A 19,492-nucleotide genomic window follows, 5' to 3' on the forward strand; every position below is an offset into this window, starting at 1 on the left:
CTCTCTCTCTCTCTCTCTCTCTCTCTCTCTCTCTCTCTCTCCCTCCCCCTCGCTCTCATTTTAACGAGATAAGCCGCTCTTGAGTAAATGAAAGAGCAGTGAATCTGTTGCTAGATCGGTGTGTTGCTGTCCTTACTAATTTATACATTACTGTGAAGGAATAAGGTTTAATATTAGCAGGCAGTTCATACTGCTTATGTTTAGTAAGGGTTAACAAGGCTGGTTGATCACGCCTTATGAAGAGTTAATGTCTCTCTTAAACGGGGACAGAAATTATTAGATGAGATGCCTTTATAGAGCCTTGAGCTGGAGGTCCTTCACTGAATGCAGCTGTCTCTTTGATGTCGTGAATGTTGTTCCTAGCTGCGTGGCCTTCCTCAAGATATATCCTTAAGGAGATTGAAATTAAGCTTTAAGGGGAGCTATATCCCCCTCCCCCCCCCCCAAAAAAAAAAGTAAGATTACATTTGCAGTGTCTGATATTTGCAGGCAGGCCACAGAGCCATCTCCCTGTATGGAACAGTTCTCTGAGGAGTGCACGGTGCTGGCTTACAGGGATTGGTTAAAATCATTTACCCAGGGAGTCCAGTATACAGTCCCAACTGTCCTGTAGTCCCAACTGTTGTGGGTGATGAGGCAGGGCCTGCCCGGCCTACAAGTGAGCTCAACGCTAAATAAGTCAAATATGAAACTTTCTCTCTGAAAGTGAAAACGCTGGCTAGAGATCATTGTAGAGCACCAGACTGTCCTGGAACCCTCTATAGACCAGACTGCCTTCCAACTCACAGAGATCCTCCTGCCTCTGCCTCCCCAGTGCTAGGATTAAAAGTTTGCACCATGAGGCCTGGCTTCCAATCCCCTTTTTGAAAGATGAAAAGAATTGAAATTGTAGACCAAGTATCTCAACTAATGAAACAGGTTCTGTTGCCACAATTCAAAGAGGACATTCTGACTCCACTCAGACCATTTTCCTAGAACCATGCAACTGGGTAATAGAGCCAGAGCAGAACTGATGCACTGCACAGATGGAACAGGAAAATTGGAGTAATTTAAATGACCTAAGCTGCGCTAAGTGGGGTTGATTTAGTTGTTTTGTTTTTGTGTGACAGTCTCAGGAAGCCAAGGCTGGCCTCAGACTTTCTATGAACCTGAGACTGGCCTTAAATGCCTGCTCTTTCTGTTCTCTCTTGAGCTGCTGGGATTTCAGTTGTGCACCATCTGACTAGATGGTGTGACTTGTACCAATTCAGTGAACCAGTCAGTGCCATCTCAGAGAAGGTCCTTGTCACCTACAGTTTGCCTGAATTACTGCAGCAGCCCCTCCTTAGTCCAATCTGCATGCTCCTCCTAAGAGAGCAGGTATAATTCATCACCATTCCAGGGCTGCCAGACCTGCTGCCCTCCTTCCAGCCTGTCTCTGGCCATTCCCCCTGTCTCTTTCTTTGCTAGCCTTGTGATGTTTTCCCAGCAGCACACACTGTTCTCATTAACCCCGAAGCCTCCTCCCTTGCTTGGTTATGTGCTGCAAACCTGTCTCCAAGTGCTCCTCACAGACCATCTCCTGATGACCTCAGCCCTCCCTGGGGCTGGCTTCGAACATCCAGCTCATGTTTAGTAAGTACTAGCCAGGTGTAGTGGTGCATATCATTAATCCCAGCACTTGGAAGGCAGAGGCAGGTGGATCTCTGTAAGTTCAAAGCTAGCCTGGTCTACAGAATGAGTTGCAGGACAGCCAGAGCTACATCGTGAAACCCTGTCTGGAAAAGAAGGGGTGTGGGGGCAGCGTTTCACAAATTTTTCGTTTTTGCAAAGGGACCGTGCTGATCGTTCCGTATCATTCCAGTTGTAGTGTACGGGCTGCTGAAGCGAGCACAGACAACAAAGTTTAAACACTTGTTCTGGGGTGGACCTCTTACTTGACGTGTGCAAGGCTCTGGGTTCCATGCCAGCCTTACAGAAACAGAAATAAAACAAAAGGCCCAGGAAATTTAAGCAGTCTTGCCTTAGTTCCATGGATGTGCTATCAGAATGGATAGAAATTGAGGCAGTGAAGATTTTTTTTGTTTTTTTTCGAGACAGGGTTTCTCTGTGTAGCCCTGGCTGTCCTGGAACTCACTCTGTAGGCCAGGCTAGCCTCGAACTCTAGAACTCAGAAATCTGCCTGCCTCTGCCTCCCAAGTGCTGGGATTAAAGGCGTGTGCCACCATCGCCTGGTGGCAGTGAAGATTCTAAGTGACAACCTAAGTACTGAAATGTAGGTTTGTTTAGGTAACTGGAGAAGGGCAATCGGAGAATGACCTAAGGCAGAAGGAGAAGACAGCATGAGAACCCGCCATGAGCATGCTGTAGGAGTATGGGGAGGCCGGCTGCAAGTTAGGCTGTCTGAGGCCCTGGGCATTTACATGTTGACAGTGGTTAGCAGGCTCCCATTCTGACGCCTGATGAAACCACCCTGTTAGGAGGATTGATGGCAGGACCTGACGTAGAGTGATGAGAGTTAGCCAAGCGTGGTGGCTCACCTCTGATTTTCCAGCACTTGGAAGGTAAGGCAGGAGCATCGCTCCAAGTTGAGGCCAGCTGGGATACATAAAGAATTAGTGCCATTAAGGGATACAGGGTAACAGGCGGATTTCTGATTTTGAGGCTAGCCTGGTCTACAGAGTGAGTTCCAGGACAGCCAGGACTATCGAAACCCTGTCTCAAAAAACCAAAAAAAAAAAAAAAAAAAAAGGGTTACAGGGTGAGACGGGTTCCAAAAAGAGATAAACCAAACAGCACAGGCAAGATGCCTCAGTGAGTGTGCTTCCTGTGCCAGCCTGGCTACACTTGAGTTCAACTACTAAAACTATGGCAATGAGGAGGAGAGGAGCGCCGTGTGTGTGTGTGTGTGTGTGTGTGTGTGTGTTGCGGCATCCACGTGCCACAGTGTGATACAATGTGAGAGAAGAGGTGGGAAGTGGGTTAGAAGGACATGACTGAGAAAGATTGGTGCAGAGACACGGATTAGGAAGGTGGCTCCGCAGGTGAGGTCACTTGCTACTGAGCTTTAGGACCTGAGTTTAATCCTGGAGAACCACATAGTGGAAAGAGAACCAGTTTCTTGAAGTTGTCATTTGACCGTCACATTTGTGACATGCCACACATCTCCCCTTCACCCCTTCCCACATAGAACAGTGAGTAAATATGTGATAAAAATTGAAGGTGTGGTTGAACTCAGGAACGGGTAGGAAAGGGAAGGGACAGCAGTAGAGTTTTAGACCTGGGTCTGGGAGTGGATACCACTGTGCTTTTGAATAGCACTGTGGTACTATTTATTGCCATAGTAGGCACTGTGTGTAGAAATAGGGGAAGTTAGGAAGGAGAAGTGATGGGTTCTCAGGCTTATTTTTGTATCAAAGTAACATAGTAACAGCCTTGCCTAGGTGCTGATTTCTTCCTCACAGGCTCACACAGAAGCACAACTTCTCAAAGGTGTGGCTGTGTGCAGCTGTCTTGTAGTTTCTCCAGTGTGATAGATGTTTTGAGATATGTGTGAGACAACTGCAGTGGTTAAAGCATTCATTTTCCATGAGTGTCTCTTCCAGCACTTGGGAGGCAGAGACAGGTGGATCTCTGTGAGTTGGAGGCCAGGCTGTTCTAAAGACACGGAGCTAGTTCCAGGACAACCATGGCTATACAAAACAACTCTGTCTCAAAAAAAAGCACAGCAGGCAGGCTGACCGTAACCCCTTCCTTTGCTGTGCTCTTGGGACTGCTTATTTCCAGTCATCGCTGTGTACAACTTGAAACCTCGGAGAGGCTCAAGCCATGAGGAGTTAAGAGTAGTTAAGGCGGGCTGGTGAGATGGCTCAGTGGTTAAGAGCACTGACTGCTCTTCCAGTGGTCATGAGTTCAAATCCCAGCAACCACATGGTGGCTCACAACCATCAGTAATGATATCTGATGCCCTCTTGTGGGGTGTCTGAAGACAGCTACAGTGTACTTACATATAATAAATAAATAAAAATTAAAAAAAAAAAAAGAGTAGTTAAGGCTCGCTATTTTCATCCTTATCTTGTGATGTCATGTAGGAGTTGAGGCTAGCAGTGGTTAAGCAGAAGAGGAGGGTAGGGAATCTGGAGGGATGGAACAGCAGAAAAGAAGGTTTCCACCGGAGACCCAAAATAGCCAACTGTGAGTCAGACCAGGACCCAGAGCGGTGGGTCAGAGCCAGGTTTACAGCAGAGAACTCCATTGTTAGCAGTCCTCTGCGAGAGGGAGACCGTGGAGTGGGTGGAAGTGCCGGACACTTAGAGCTAGAGTCCCCTCATACACCCTCAGGAGTTGTAGCTGCTCTGGGTGATAGTGTACCGTGAGCACAGACACTAGGAAGTGGTACTCTGTCTGCCTGGTTGTGCAGGCAGTGTTCCTACACACACAGTAGGTAGGGAAGCGCTGTTAGAAGCTAAGCAAGCTTGGGAAGAGAGTTTCTTTTGCAGGTGTGTTTTGTGGAAAGAGTCCTCCTGTTTCTGTTTGGAAGACAGTTTCCCATTGTCCACAGTGTAAGTCTTGTAACAGTTAAGGAGAGAAGCACTGGCTATGGGGCAACTCTCTCCGTGTCTTCTTTCCTTTTTCTTTTCTTTTTGTTATTGTTTGTTGTTTGTTTTTCGAAACAGGTTTTCTCCATCTGTAGCCCTGGCTGTCCTAGAAATTGCTTTATAGATCAGGCTGGCCTTGAACTCCAAAGATCCACTGCCTCTGTATCCCAAGTATTGGGTTTAAAGGTGTGTGCCACCACACCCAGCTGGTCAACCATTTCTTGACAAATGGACACTGCTGAATAAAATAATCCCTCTTCTTTTTTGTTTTTTGGTTTTTTTCAAGAGAGTTTCTCTCGATAGCTGTGGCTGTCCTGGAACTCACTCTGTAGAACATACTGGCCTTGAACTCAGAGATCGATCACCTCTGCCTCGAGTGCTGAAATTATCTTTCAGGATTGAGGACAGCCACTTTGATGTCATATATCTGTAATCCCAGCACTTGGAAGCAGAGGCTAGAGCATCAGGAGTCACGATCATCCTTGACTATTTAGTGATTTGCAGCCTAGCCTTGTCTACATAAGGCCCTGTCTCAAAACAAACAAACAAACAAACAACTCCAGCCACGTTATTCCTCTCTATATAAATTTATAAACTTGTATTTGTTACTGGAGGTTGAAGCTCGGAGCTTGCAGGCTCACACACTTGAGTCCCCTCAGTTCTGTTCGCTTCTTACCTTGTAGCTACTTTTCTGTTGCCCTGACTAAGACCCCATGACAAAGGCATTGCTGAAGACAGTATAACTGGGGGCTTACAGGCTCAGAGGGTAAGTCTTTGGCCACTGTGGTGGGAGCCTGGCAGCAGGCAGACAGGAATGGCACTGGAGCAGTGGCCGAGAGCTTGCATCTTGAGATACAACCTTGACACAGAGAGCTAAGGAATGATGTGGGGTTTTAAACCCTCAAAGCCTGCCCCCAGTAACACACCTCCTCCAACAAGGCCACCACATGGGCCTATGCCATGTGGGCTCACTTTCTAAATATAACCTTTAACCACCAGAGTCTTCCTGCTGAAACCAGTCAAAAAGTGTTGTCAGGCCGATCTAGCCCCGGCCTGAGAAGACTTGTGCTCAGATGCCCTTTTCTTGATGGAAGGATGAATTCTTAGGATTCAGTCCCCCACATTACCGGTGATTTGTGGGCAGGGGAAAACAGGCTCCCCTTGTTACTTAAGCTGCCTGGAATACCTGACCTTCCTTCCTTCTGTCTCAATGAAAGTTGAGATTATGAGCATCCACCACCATCCCCAGCCTACCTGTGCTTTTGTTTATTGGCATTTGTCATTGAACCAAGGGCCTTGTACATGCTAGGCAAGTCTTCTACTGCTGGGCTATATCACCAGCCTTCTTTTTCTATTTTCCTTTTTTAAAAAAATTGTGAAACAAGGGGTTGGAGAGATGGCTCAGTGGTTAAGAACACTGACTGCTCTTCCAGAGGTCCTGAGTTCAATTCCCAGCAAACACATGGTGGCTCAGAACCATCTGTAATGGGATCTGATGCCCTCTTCTGGTGTGTCTGAAGACAGCTATAGTATACTCAAATACATAAAATGAATAAATAAATCTTTTCTTAAAAAAATTGTGAATTGAAGTTTTGTTGCCTAGGTTAACCTTAAAACTTTCTCTTTTGCTCAGGCTAGCCTTGAACTTTTAGGCCTCCTGCTTCAGCTTCTCAAGCAGCTTGGCCTATGCTACCAGGCCCAGACTGAATAGTGATGCTGTTGTTCTGTTTTGTTTTCGAGACAGTTTTCTCTGTATAACCCAGGCTGTCCTGGAACTCACTCTGTAGACTAGGCTGGCCTGGAACTCACAAAAATCTATTTGCCTCTGCCTCCCAAGTGCTGGGATTAAAAGCATACACTACCACTGCCCAGCCAAATGGTGATTTTTAAAGTTAAGAAAACACAGCTTGGTGTGGTGATGCCTACCTATAATTCTTGGTGTTTGAGATTCCAAGGTAGAAGGATCATGGTGAGTTCAAGACCAGTCTGGGCTATACTATGAGAATCTAAAAGAGGGTAGAAGAAGTGAGGTGGCTCAGCCAGTGAAGATGCTTGCCACCAAGTCTGAGATTGATTTTCAGAAATCAAGTGATAAAGAGAGAACCAGTTCCTCTAGGCTGTCCGTCGACTTCCATAGACATAGCACTTGAGCCCCACCACCGTCCTCCAAGTAAATCAATGGAAAGAAGAAAACAGCCACATTTAGAACCAAAATCCAGAAACTTAGGTTAGCCCATCTAGTGTTAGCAGGTCTGTCACCACAGGGGATTGAGGCTATCTGGAGAAGATGTGCTCCAGGCTTTCCTTTTTGTCTGAGCCTGAAGCCCTGAATAGCAAGTAGCAGGACTAGATTTGTATCAGACCAGAAGTCATTCACCTCATGGGCCATCTTCCTTCAGCACAGGTCCCAGCGGAGCAGAGAAGGCGGCCAGAACAAGTGTACCTGGGCTTTACCTTCAGTGCTGGAATTCCACAACTCTATGCCCTCAAGATGCTCTCAGCATCTGTCTGCACTTGACCATTGAAGGCCATTTAAACCCGAGGGCACTGAAATCAGCCGACAGAGCTCTTTATGCAGTGGAAGTCTGCACAAGATTGAAAGATGTTTCAGTGGAGCTGAATGCATTTGTAGAGGGGCCTGTGCAACTTCAAAAGTCTTTAAAGATTAAGAAAGATTTGGTCCTGAAAATCTTTGTGAAGGATCTGTAGAAAATACTCATTTTTAAATTTATTTTTTACCTAATTCAGCCTATCTTCAGCTTCTCAGAGACACTTGTTGCTCCAGCTGACCACCCAGCTCCATTTATTAGCAGTGGTTGTTGTCTTAGTCAGGGTTTTACTGCTGTGATCAGACACCATGACCAAGGCACCTCTTGTAAGGACAACATTTAATTGGGGCTGGCTTACGGGTTCACACGTTCAGTCCATTATCATCAAGGTGGGAACATGGCAGCATCCAGTCAGGAATAGTGCAGGAGCTGAGAGTTCTACATCTTATCTGAAGGCTGCTAACAGAATACTGGCTTCCAGGCAGCTAGGTTGAAGGTCTTAAAGCCCACACCCACAGTGGCACACGTACTCCAACAGGGCCACACTTTCTAATAGTGCCACTCCCCGGGCCAAGCATATATAAACCATAACAGTTAGGTAGTAAAATGTGCAAGTTTCTTGAAATGTTGTAGCCACTTGAGGCCATTTTTTTTTTAAATAAAACTCTAAAGCAGCATATTTGTTTAAATTTACATTTATGAGTGCATTGTAGCTGTCTTCAGACACCCCAGAAGAGGGCATCGGATCCCATTACAGATGGTTGTGAGCCACCATGTGGTTGCTGAGAATTGAACTCAGAACCTTGAAGGTGTCAGTGAGAACTCTGATCATTCAAGTTTGTGTTTGTCCTTTGGATCCCAATCTACTCTGACCTCCATGAGGTTTTTTTTCCTTTTTTACTGAAACTACCAAAAATATTGGGCAGAAAGCAAGATTTGTATTTGCTGTCTGACTGAATTCTGGAGGTATTCTTATGGAACAGATTTGGAAGCAATATTTTGTTGTTTAAACATTGTGGAGATACCCTTGTGTTATGAGTTGCTCTTTTAACAGTCAGTTGTCCTTTATGTTTTGTTCCAAGATAAAGCTACCAATCCTTCCAACCGCCAGGAAGACTGGGAATATATCATTGGCTTCTGTGATCAAATCAACAAAGAGCTTGAAGGGTGAGTCCCAGAGGGAGAGGGAGGGAGAGCGAGAGCAGGAGTAAGCAAGCGAGCGCTGGCTAAGGAAACCTGGCCAGTTGGCCCTCCATCTGCAGACTGATTGTAGTGTGCTTGTCTATCAGGCCCCAGATTGCTGTGCGACTCCTGGCCCACAAGATCCAGTCTCCACAGGAATGGGAGGCAGTGCAGGCCCTCACGGTAGGTCTTTGCTGTCGGAGATGACAGCAGTGGATGTTCACTTACTTGTTCAAGTCTTTCCTCACACACACATTAGGCCATTCGTAGTAACTAGACTCCTGCCCAGAGCCCAGTAGAAAGGCCCTGACATAAGTTGGGTGTGTGTAGAGCATTGCAGTCAGCCAGTCCACAAGTACTCAGCCTCCAGAGCTGGCATGGAGCCTGCACAGGTCCCTGAGGGGCGCCAGTGTGGGGCTCAGAGAGAACCTAGGTAGTCTTGAGGTAAAGTGTGGCACATACAGTGTATTGTACAGCTGGAAGCACTACCTGTTCTAGTGAGGAACCGCGCTCATAGCCACAGCCACGGGGCAGAGGTAAGCATTTGTTCAGACAGCGAAAGGAGTGCTCAAGTGCTTCCTTGCTCCTCAGACAACAGCCAAGTGGAGAGGACTGTGGCATCTTTTCTGAGCCTGATGTCATTTTGGTCCTGGAGACAGAACAGTGAGGCTTAGAGACCAGGAGCACTGCTCTTTCATTATGGCGCTAGGAGCTCAAAAATGGTGATTTTTCCCCCCTAAGGGCAACCAGGCCCACTGGTTGTTTTGTTTTGATTTGGGTTTGGTTTTTAAATCTGGGTTGTTTGTTTGTTTGTTTTGTTTTTTAAAGATGTTTTGATCCTTCTGTCTCAATCTCCAAAGTGTTAATAATACAGGCATGTGCCACCATGGCTGGCTTGCAGGAGACAGTTTTGGTCTCCAGAAGACATTTGATAGTGTCTGGAGATGCTTTGGTGCTTTTATTGTTGGGGATGGTGTGACGTGTTGACTAGCGAGTGGTAGCCAGAGCTACAGCTAACGATCCCTGAGTGCACAGGAGAGCTCCGCAGCAGAGGGGCCAGGCCAGGATGTCCACCAGCCGCAGCTGAGAACCTGGCTTTACAGGAACCAAGCATTGGAAGCTGGGAAAGATGTTTCATGGTTAAAAGCACTGGCCACTCTTCCAGAGGACCTGGGTTCAATTCCCAGTACCCATGTGGAGGGTTCCCAGAGCCATGTGGAGGTGCACAGCCGTCACTCGGTCCTCCTTCCATTCTTATTTATTTATAGTTTCTTGACACAAGGTTTCTCTGTGTCACAGCCCTGGCTGTTGTGGAACTCACTCTGTAGATCAGGCTAGAACTCTGCCTCCCAAGTGCTAGGATTATAATGTGTGCCACCACCTGACTTCCTCCAGCACTGCATACATGTGGTATATAGATACGCAGGTAGACAAACACACCTATACTCTTCTTTTTTTTTTTTTTAAAGAGATTTACTTATTTATTTTATGTATGTGAGTACACTGTCATTCTCTTCAGATGCCCCAGAAGAGGGCATCAGATCTCATTACAGATGGTTGTGAGCCACCATGTGGTTGCTGGGAATTGAACTCAGGACCTTTGGAAGAGCAGTCAATGCCCTTAACCACTGAGCCATCTCTCCAGCCCCACACCTATACTCTTCAAATAAAATTCTTCCCTTATGTATGTGTGTTTATTTTGAAAAAAAGAAACCACTGGGCATGTTAACAGATGCTATTTGTCTCATTATAATGTGATCACGCACTTACTCCCAGCACTTGCTATACAGAGGCTGGCTGATCTCAGTGGTAAAATGCTGTGCAAGTCTGAGACCTGGGCTCAGTCCCTGGAACCTACAGAAAAGCCAGGTGTGACTCTGAATGGCAAAAAAAAAAAAAAAAAAAAACTAAAAAAAAACCAGATTCCTGAGTCTCATTGGTCAGCCAGCCAAGACTGAGGAGCAGTGAGTCCCAGGCCAGTGAGAGCTCCTGTCTCCAAACAAGGTAAGATTCATCACAGAAAGGGCACCCGAGGCTGACCTGGCATACACACCCATGTATTCATACCTAAGCACTGCTGTGTGCAAGCTGAACGAATGACGGCGCCCGAGAAGCATAGGGACATGTCAACAAAAGGAAGGAAGAGAAATGTCCCATCATCTAAACAAAGAACAATAGATTTGGATGTCTCCTATACCTGCAGAAATGTCAATTTGTGGAATGGCCTTGGAACTATTCTGGGAGTTGGAGAAACTTTCTCTTTTTTTTTTTTTTTTTAAGAATTATCTATTTTATGTATGTGAGTACACTGTCTCTGTCTTCACACACCAGAAGAGGGGATCAGATCCCATCACAGATGGTTGTGAGTCACCATGTGGTTGCTGGGAATTGAACTCAGGACCTCTGGAAGAGCAGTCAGTGCTCTTACCGGCTGAGCCAGCTCTCCAGCCTGAGAAACTTTCTCTTTGGACTTTAGTTTTCCTCCTAAGGTTTCAAGACAGTATCTTGTGGAAGACCTTTCCAGGTCTGGCAGCAGACTTCCTGGCATCAGGGACTCAGCATTTCCTGCTCTAACTTTTGTGTAGCAGTCTCTAGGGAACATGCCATTAGAAGGAGGGTCTGTGGTGAATGGGTCTGGTTTAACCTCTGTCCTCCAGGAGAGAGCACCGTTTTCTCATAGTGAGTCCCTTCACCTGGGACTGGTTTCTTAATACTCGTGGGGACCAGTGTCTTGTTCCATAGCTCCCATAGTCAGGGCTGCCTCTCTCTGTGGCCACAGGTGCTGGAGGCATGTATGAAGAACTGTGGCAGGAGACTTCATAATGAAGTGGGGAAGTTCCGGTTTTTGAATGAATTAATCAAAGTCGTCTCTCCAAAGGTCAGTTGGTAGCAGTTTCTGCTGTTCTTTCCCATACTGGCTTTTCTGCTCCATTAGCGTCTCCATAGAGATGACCCTGTGTGTCCTGTGCTTACAAAGCTGGCTCCTAGAGGTGGGAAGGACTGATGAGGTTGAGGTCTGGACAGCATGTGGTAGATGCCCAGCCTGGCTGTGTGTGCCCAGTGAGAGTGTGTGGCTGTACTCTGTGCTCTGCTGGACAGCGTTAGCTGGACAGCTCTAGACAGAGCGAGTCAGTTTTTATGCTGGTGGCATTCTCAGAAGGTCCTCAAAGGAAATGCGCTTATGGGGCTGGAGATATGCCTGGGGGCAGTAAAAGTATTTGCGACAGCTCTGAGGGGGATCCAGTACCAACTTCTAGCCTCTACAGAACCCACACATATATGGTAGACACTCACGTAAATAAAAATAAACCTTTATGCCAGGTGGTGGTGGCGCACGCCTTTAATCCCAGCACTTGGGAGGCAGAGGCAGGCGGATTTCTGAGTTCGAGGCCAGCCTGGTCTACAGAGTAAGTTCCAGGACAGCCAGGGCTATACAGAAAAACCCTGTCTCGAAAAACCTAAGAAAAAATAAATAAAAAAAAAAAACCTTTATTACATTCCCCTTTTTTAACATCTCAGGCAGCTTCTGCATGGGAGCACAGGGATCTGGCCTTGGCCCTGTTGTGACTGCAAGCTGTCACCCCCTCCCCTGCTCCATCACACCATAGGGTGTGCTGGGTCTGTGTGTGCAGCTTGTAACTGGAATGAGGGGAGCACACTGTGAATTCATCCTTGGTGTCTCGGATAGTAGACTCTTACTTTATTTTACCTCCTAGTACTTGGGAGACAGGGTGTCTGAGAAGGTGAAGACCAAGGTCATCGAGTTGCTTTTCAGCTGGACACTGGCCTTGCCTGAAGAAGCAAAGATCAAAGATGCCTACCATATGTTGAAAAGACAAGGTATGTGTTTACCTCTCCATTTACCTCAAGTGACAATGAAGGCGGAAAGTTAAGGCAAAGAAGAGAATGTTGGGAGTCTCCAGGGTCCTGCCAAGGTCCTTTCCTGTAGAATGGATTTGTCATGAGGGCTCAGCTGAGGTTCTGGTGGGTTGAGGTGAGAGTAGCCTGCCCTTCTTCCTGCTTATCACAGGGATTTGGCCCTTGTTGTGTGAAGGACAAGGTGACCGTTGCCTGAGCAGTGCTCTGTCATTTGTGTCTCTCTCAGGCATAGTGCAGTCGGATCCCCCTATCCCTATGGACAGAACGCTGATCCCCTCTCCCCCACCTCGTCCCAAAAACCCTGTTTTTGATGATGAGGAGAAATCCAAGGTAAAGTGTGTCTTAGACCGGAGTTCTTTTAGATGAGCAGTCGCAGGCGGACTGGGTGTGGGTGTGAAAGTGGAGGGTGGGTGCCTTTTATCTTTCAGTTTTTGAGTCAGTCTCTCTCTCTCTAACCTAAGCTGACCTTACACTTGACACCTTTCTGCCTCAGTGGCCTGACTAGTGGTACTGTAGGCATGAGCCACCCTACCAAGCGTGAAGTGGGGTCTTGCTTGATATTGCAGTTCCTTCTGGTGCCTAGTGGGACTGGGTACATGCTTCCTTCCTTCACTTGAGATACCTTCTCTTCCAGCTGTTAGCCAAGCTGTTGAAGAGCAAGAACCCAGATGACCTGCAAGAAGCCAACAAACTCATCAAGTCCATGGTGAAGGAAGTGAGTGGGTACTGTGCCTCTGGGCATGGGGCGCAGAAGTTCTTCCCCAGCACCTGCAGCCCTGCGCTCAGGGACTTTCGGAGGAGCCTTGTGTTTCCTGTGGGAGAAAGCATAGAGGGGTGGTGGGTGGCAGTGGAAGTGGGAGGAGTCAGTCTAAAACAGCTTGGGGTCAGTCTGAGGCTTGCAGTCCTAGGAAGCATGCGGAGTTGTGCTCTGGGCTGGCCTCTGCCCTGTGCTGTGGGGTGAGGAGTGAGCCCTGCCTGGAAGTTGAAAGACAAGCTAGGTGAACTTGTTTTTTACTGCGCCCTCTTGGCTGAGGCAGGATGAGGCGCGCATCCAGAAAGTGACCGAGCGCCTGCACACGTTGGAGGAGGTGAACAACAATGTCAAGCTGCTCCACGAGATGCTGCTTCACTACAGCCAAGAGTGCTCGTCAGAGGCCGACAGGGAGCTCATGAAGGTAAGCCACTGCTGCGAGCTGTGAGCTTGCCCTGCAGACTGCTCTGCCCCACGTGGGGCCTGTCTGGGTGAGGACATGCGTGCTTTCCGTGGGCTTGGTCACTGTATCAGGAGAGTGAAGGGCAGTGTCTGTTGTATACAGCTACTGCTCCTGGTGCACGTGCTGCCTGGGACTCCAGATAGCATGTCCTGATAATGTCCTAGGTGCTCACTCCTACTCTGCCTTTAAGCCTTGGGGACACCTCAGCGGGAGACTTCCCTGAGTGCTGGTGTTGACATTGTAGCTTAGGCTGTTGGCTTCTGAGACATATCTTTTTATTTATTTTTCTGTCATACATTCCATCCCTACTGTAATTTCTCCTTCCTCACTCTCCTCCCCCCTCAGCTTCCTCCCTTTTTCCAGACCTACCCCCACTTCCTACCCTCAGAAAAGAGCAGGCCTCCCAGGGACCAAATCTGCCATAACAGTCTACGGGAAGACCAGGCACATACTCTCACTTCAGGGCTTGTCAAGGAGGAAAAGCATTCCAGAGGCAGGCAGGAGAGCAGGGACAGCCTCTGCTCGCACTGTTAGGAATCCTACAAGAGCACCAAGCTACGCAACCATAACTGTGTACATGCAGACCTGTTGAAGAGCGAGAACCCAGGTGACCTGCAAGAAGCCAACAGACTCATCAGGTCTGTGCTAGAGGGAGTGAGTGGGTCCTGGGCCTCTGTGCATGTGGCAGAAGTTCTTCCCCAGAGATCTTAGGTCCCAGAGGATGTAGGTCAGACACACACAGGCTCGCCACCACAAGAACGTGGCCCACAGAATCAATGGACTGAGACACGTCTTACTTAACAGTTGGTACAGGTGACTTGGGCAATATTGTTTGGTAGCTACTGAAGACACAAAGATGCTTGCTCTGCTCCCAGCCCAGTCAGTAACTCTGTGGTCTGTTGGGGAATCCCACCATTTTCTGGGCATAAACATTGAATCAGATGACTGGCCAGAACCTCTTTAGTTACAATTTTTATATCTGGGTCTCTCTCAGGAGCTCTTTGATCGTTGTGAGAGTAAGAGACGGATATTATTTAAACTAGCCAGCGAGACAGAGGACAATGACAACAGTCTGGGTGAGTGTGAAGGATGAGGCAAGACTTTAGACATGTGTGAGAGTCGTCACAGCCCACAGTGAGGAATCTCTTCTACTGTAGGAGACATCCTGCAGGCCAGTGACAACCTGTCCAGGGTCATCAACTCTTACAAAACAATTATTGAAGGACAGATCATCAATGGTGAGGTGACCACCTCAACCATGCCTGACTCTGAAGGTAAATACTCTGATTTCCATTCTGGGACTCTCCAGAGCAGCCACATGTCCTGACCCCTGAGCCACAAATGGCAATGCTCAGGGAATTCCTGAGAGGATACCAAGCCATTCCAAGTAGCCCTTCCCAGAGGCTAGGAGGTGTGCATGGAGACTTCCTTTCTTGCCTTCTCAAGCGTGGCTTTCAGTGTCCCTGGAGAAATGGCAGAGTTAGAGCCTTAGCAGCTGTGCCTGGGTCCTGCCTCTTGCCGCATGGAGACTAGATTCACCCCGAATGCCCTTGTCCTCTTCTGTCGACCCATCCAGGAAACAGCTACTGCAGTAACCAAGGCACCCTCATCGACCTTGCTGAGGTGGACACCCCTGGCAACTCATCCCCAGTGTTGGCCCCAACACCTGCCCCACCCACCTCAGGCATCCCTATCCTCCCTCCACCCCCCCAAACCTCTGGGCCTCCACGAAGCCGTTCATCCAGCCATGCTGAGGCTCCCCCAGGGCCTGACAGGACGAACAATGCCCTCTCCTTGCTGGATGAGGAGCTCCTCTGTTTAGGTATGTGCACGCATGGCATTAGGGGAAGGAAAGCATGTGCACCAGGCCTAAGGGTTAGTGTGCTTTCTCAGTTAACTCTCTGGAGGCCACCAGGGCCATCTTTCTATGGATTGCAGGATAAACATGGTAGGCTGGGGCACAGCTTGTCTCCTCTCTTTCTGGGAGGCCTTTGAATCATGCATGAAGGGTGAAGAGGATTTACTTCTCCAGTCTAGCGGCAGAGGAACACTTTCCTTACAAGTAATGTCTCTTGTCTTGTCAGCTCAGCCCAGGACCTCATCTCACTGAGTTTTCTTTTGTGTTCTTAGGCCTTACTGACCCAGCCCCTACTGCTCCCAAAGAGTCAGCTGGAAACAGTCAGTGGCACCTGTTCCAGGTAGAGGCACAGTAATGGCAACATCACTAAAGTGTCCAAGGACCAAAGCTCACCCATTCCTTCTTAGGCTGTGTCTGGCTACACTTTGCTAAAACCAGAGCTTATTGTATTCTCTAGTGTCGGGTCTGCTGGAGCTGAGGCATGCTGCCTCCAAGGGGTCTTCCCTGGGGGTTCCGTGGGTCATGATGGGCACCTCAGAAGGGCCTGGTGGGTGATGAACTCTTCCCTTTCTGCAGCCCCTTCTAGGTCTTTGCTCACCTGATATTTCTGTTATGCAGAATGAACCATCATCAGATCTGGACTTCTTCAGTCCCAGGCTAGTGCCTGCGGCCTCTTGCCCCTCAGATGGATCCCTGCTCCCTCCCCCAGTTTCTACCTCAAGTATGTCCCAAGCTCCACTGCCTGCTGCCTTCCCAGCTCCTATGGTCCCAGCTATTGCACCAACCCACAGCACTGGTTCCTTCATGTTTTCTTCTGGACCTGCTCCAGCCTTGGTTCCAAAGGCTGAGCCCGAAGGCCCAGAATACCCCAGCTCCAGCACCTCGCACCGCCTAGATGCTCTTGACCAGCTTCTGGAAGAGGCCAAAGTGTAAGGGATAGGAAAAGAGGGTGGCTGAGGGTGGGGCGTCATATACAGGCCCAAAGGGAGGCTTCAGAGGGTGGAGTGTGGATACCTTTTGATCCTGTTAGTCAGGCTGGAAGTTGGTGGCCTAGGGGAGCTAGGGCCTGGCTCTGGATGAAGGGTTGCCTGGCAGCTCTGCTCTCTGACTTGCCTTCCTTGCCTGCAGGACCTCAGGCTTGGTGAAACCTGTTTCTTGCTTCTCTCCTGGGCCCACTGCCTCCCCGCTGCTTCCTGCCTCTGCCCCAGCCAGGCCTCTCATGTCCTTCTCCGCTGGGCCTGGAAGCCCTCTCTTCCAGTCACCGGCCTTCCAGTCCCAAGGCAGCCCTCAGAAGGGCCCAGAGCTCTCCTTGGCCAGTGTCCATGTGCCCCTGGAATCGATCAAGCCTAGTAAGTGCTGGGGACAGGCGGTCAGCCTCAGCTGTAGTGTTTGTAGGGTATGTGACCAGTGGAGTCTATCTATGCAGGAGTCTCTTACTCTTAAGGGTCGTCCACTTGCCTGCTGTCTCACATCTTTTTTAAAGATTGTGTTTTTATTACTTATAAATGTTTGTGTACCTTGGTGTATGCGTGTGCTTGACATGTATGCCCACAGAGGTCGGAGGGTGTAAGGCCTCCTGAAACTGGAGTTGCAGGCAGTTGTGAGCTGATGAATCATGGGTTCTGGGAACCAAGATCCTCTACAAGAATGACAAGTGCTCTTAACCACTGTACCATCCATCTCTGCAGCCCCCAGCTCCTTACAGTAGCTGTGTGACCTTGGTCCTCTCCAGTTTTCCACAGGGCAGCACTGTTCAGCCATGGTGGCTTTTCTCCATCCCGTAGTACCTAGGACTCTGCAGGGCCCTTGCCATGTCCCCCACCACACTTACTCATGTAACACCTTCTTGCAGGCAGTGCCCTTCCCGTGACAGCCTATGATAAAAATGGCTTCCGCATCCTTTTCCACTTTGCTAAGGAGTGTCCGCCAGGACGGCCTGATGTGCTGGTGGTAGTGGTTTCCATGCTGAATACAGCTCCCTTGCCAGTCAAGAGCATAGTGCTGCAGGCCGCAGTGCCCAAGGTATCTTCGTCTCCCTTAGATTGAACCTATCATGTTGACCGCCTTTCAGTAGCCAGCAGGTGACACTTGGTGTCTCTGAGACACCTAGACCATTCTCTTCAAAGGAGCTTCTTTTTTTTTTTTTGTCTCCAGTCAATGAAAGTGAAGTTGCAGCCACCCTCTGGGACAGAACTTTCTCCATTTAGTCCTGTCCAGCCACCTGCAGCCATCACCCAGGTCATGCTGCTGGCCAATCCAATGAAGGTAAGCATGGGACAATCCACCTAGGGTGCCACTGGCCCAGATTAGAACACAGGGAGTACCTTCTGAGACTCTGTCAGGAGGTCCTGGCATGACCTGTAGCAGTAACCCCTCTCTTATCCCAGGTTAAGGGACTGAGCATGGGTAGACATGGTGGTGCAAATGCATCCCTCAAGCAGAGTCATGGGTGTGACAGGGGGACAGTGTCTTGGAGAGGGAACTCCTGGACTGATTCTCATCTGCAGCCTTCATATTACAGGAAAAGGTGCGGCTTCGGTATAAATTGACCTTTGCTCTGGGGGAGCAGCTGAGCACAGAACTGGGTGAAGTGGACCAGTTTCCTCCTGTGGAACAGTGGGGGAACCTATGACCCCAGCAAATGCTGCCATCTCTACTTGGAAGGCAGGCAGCCCTGAGACAGGCTCTGGCTAGTCCAGCCACTGTACACCCTGGATAGTGTTTACAGCTTGGTGTGGATCAGGGCCCTGGACACTTCTGTCAGGAACCAAGCTGCTGCTTTGGTCATCTCTTCCTGGGCCCCTAAAAGGACCTGTTTTATCTACCTGTGTGACTTGAAGTAGCTGTACTGTGTGGGTGGGGAGTTCCCTGTGGCTTCATTGGTCACTCTGGGATGGTGGACTCTGGGCGTGGAATAGGATTTCCCTTTTTTTTAACTGGCATTCCTTGATACCAGGAGAGGGCTCTGAACAGTGCCTCTCCAACCCCTTCAAGAACTACGTCTTTACGCCCCTGCTGCTCCTGAACTCAAGTGGGCAGCAGTGGCTCAGAGTGAGCCCTGTGGAGTACTGTAGTCTTCACTCTCTGCAAGCAGCAGCATCCTGCAGTGGCTAATGAGTGAGTGATGTGCTTACAGTGGCAGGTTGTGTCCTATGGACACCGTAGCGGGACAGGGAACTTGGCCTGATAGCTTCAACTAGGGACAGGAAGGAAGACAGAAGTGCCAGTGTTTCCCTTCAGAAGCAGGTACTGTGGCTTTCTGAGAAAGGCGTACCTCTTGCAGTGGGAATAGGCCATCCTCCTCACTACCTCTTGCTTGGCATGAAATAAACTGCTGTGCTCCCCATAAGCCTTTCAGGGGAAGACACCTCTTGCCACTCTGCATCCTGCTTTGGTTACTCCCTCTTCCTGCCACACAGAATGTGGTGTGGCACCTATGGCTGGACCCAGAAAGTCTCAGGGTCACACACATTGCACTAGACTTTTATGTCCTTTTGTGCTGCACCCAATACCCACTTTTCCCCAGCTAGAGAGGGGCACTGTCAGCGACATGTTGGGTCTGGATGTGATGAGATCTGTGCTTGAACTGAGTTACCAGACCCTATTGCTTCTGCAGTGCTGTGCCTCAGCTAGCATGACCCAGCGGCTCCAGGCCAGAGACTTTCAAGCCGATAGGGAACTCAGCTGCTGGAGGAGTTGGGAAAGGGTCAGCAGCAGTCCACTGTGCTCAGCTGTCTGTATGATGTGTTCCCACGACATCTTTGAGCATCCTTGCTCTGTCTAGAGGTCATCTGTCCTTAGCTAGCAGGTTTTACAGTTTCCTTAAGTCAAAAAAAAAAAAAGAATCATTTTCACTAATGATGGAATAAATCCAAGAGCTCTCCAGAGCCTGGTTGCTTCGGTGCTGGAGCATCTATGGGATTACTATATCACTACAGTCTTTAAATAGTTCAATTATGAGTGTCACTACTACTGAGGTCACTGCTTCAGTCAACAGCTGTACTGGATGTACCACATCCTGCCCTTGTTTTGCTGCATGTGAAATAAAACCCTTTTACCCTGCTTGGCATCTTTTAATACAGAGCACAGTGACAGAGCACCATGCATGGATTCCAGATAGGCTTCTGAAGCCTTTTGTTGAAAGATAACCAAAGAAATCAGATGAAGGGTGTTCCAAGGTCATTGGCTGAGTAAGGCCTCCAGAAACGAAAGCTGCCAACTCCATTTGGGCAG

At 48.7% G+C, this 19,492-nt stretch overlaps 1 protein-coding gene across 2 annotated transcripts in view; it reads left to right on the forward strand.

Annotated features, from left to right (window-relative positions):
- Gga3 (golgi associated, gamma adaptin ear containing, ARF binding protein 3) overlaps window positions 1-19,321 on the forward strand; it is a 20,019-nt gene extending 698 nt beyond the window's left edge. Inside the window, exons 2-17 of one of the 2 annotated variants that reach the window (XM_028752887.1) lie at window positions 8,209-8,293; window positions 8,416-8,491; window positions 11,088-11,186; window positions 12,025-12,148; window positions 12,414-12,517; window positions 12,822-12,902; window positions 13,225-13,362; window positions 14,396-14,477; window positions 14,559-14,675; window positions 14,978-15,223; window positions 15,532-15,599; window positions 15,878-16,188; window positions 16,388-16,608; window positions 17,112-17,281; window positions 17,414-17,524; window positions 17,781-19,321. In XM_028752887.1, the coding sequence (XP_028608720.1) occupies window positions 8,209-8,293; window positions 8,416-8,491; window positions 11,088-11,186; window positions 12,025-12,148; window positions 12,414-12,517; window positions 12,822-12,902; window positions 13,225-13,362; window positions 14,396-14,477; window positions 14,559-14,675; window positions 14,978-15,223; window positions 15,532-15,599; window positions 15,878-16,188; window positions 16,388-16,608; window positions 17,112-17,281; window positions 17,414-17,524; window positions 17,781-17,891 (2,144 nt within the window). In that variant the 3' untranslated portion in view covers window positions 17,892-19,321. The remainder of the gene's footprint in view (window positions 1-8,208; window positions 8,294-8,415; window positions 8,492-11,087; window positions 11,187-12,024; window positions 12,149-12,413; window positions 12,518-12,821; window positions 12,903-13,224; window positions 13,363-14,395; window positions 14,478-14,558; window positions 14,676-14,977; window positions 15,224-15,531; window positions 15,600-15,877; window positions 16,189-16,387; window positions 16,609-17,111; window positions 17,282-17,413; window positions 17,525-17,780) is intronic. The other variant, XM_028752888.1, reaches the window with a different exon arrangement.
- Window positions 19,322-19,492: the final 171 nt, after the last annotated feature.

The sequence above is a fragment of the Grammomys surdaster genome, unplaced genomic scaffold (assembly GCF_004785775.1).
Source record: "Grammomys surdaster isolate TR1022 unplaced genomic scaffold, NIH_TR_1.0 125940, whole genome shotgun sequence".
NCBI classification, from domain to species: domain Eukaryota; kingdom Metazoa; phylum Chordata; class Mammalia; order Rodentia; family Muridae; genus Grammomys; species Grammomys surdaster.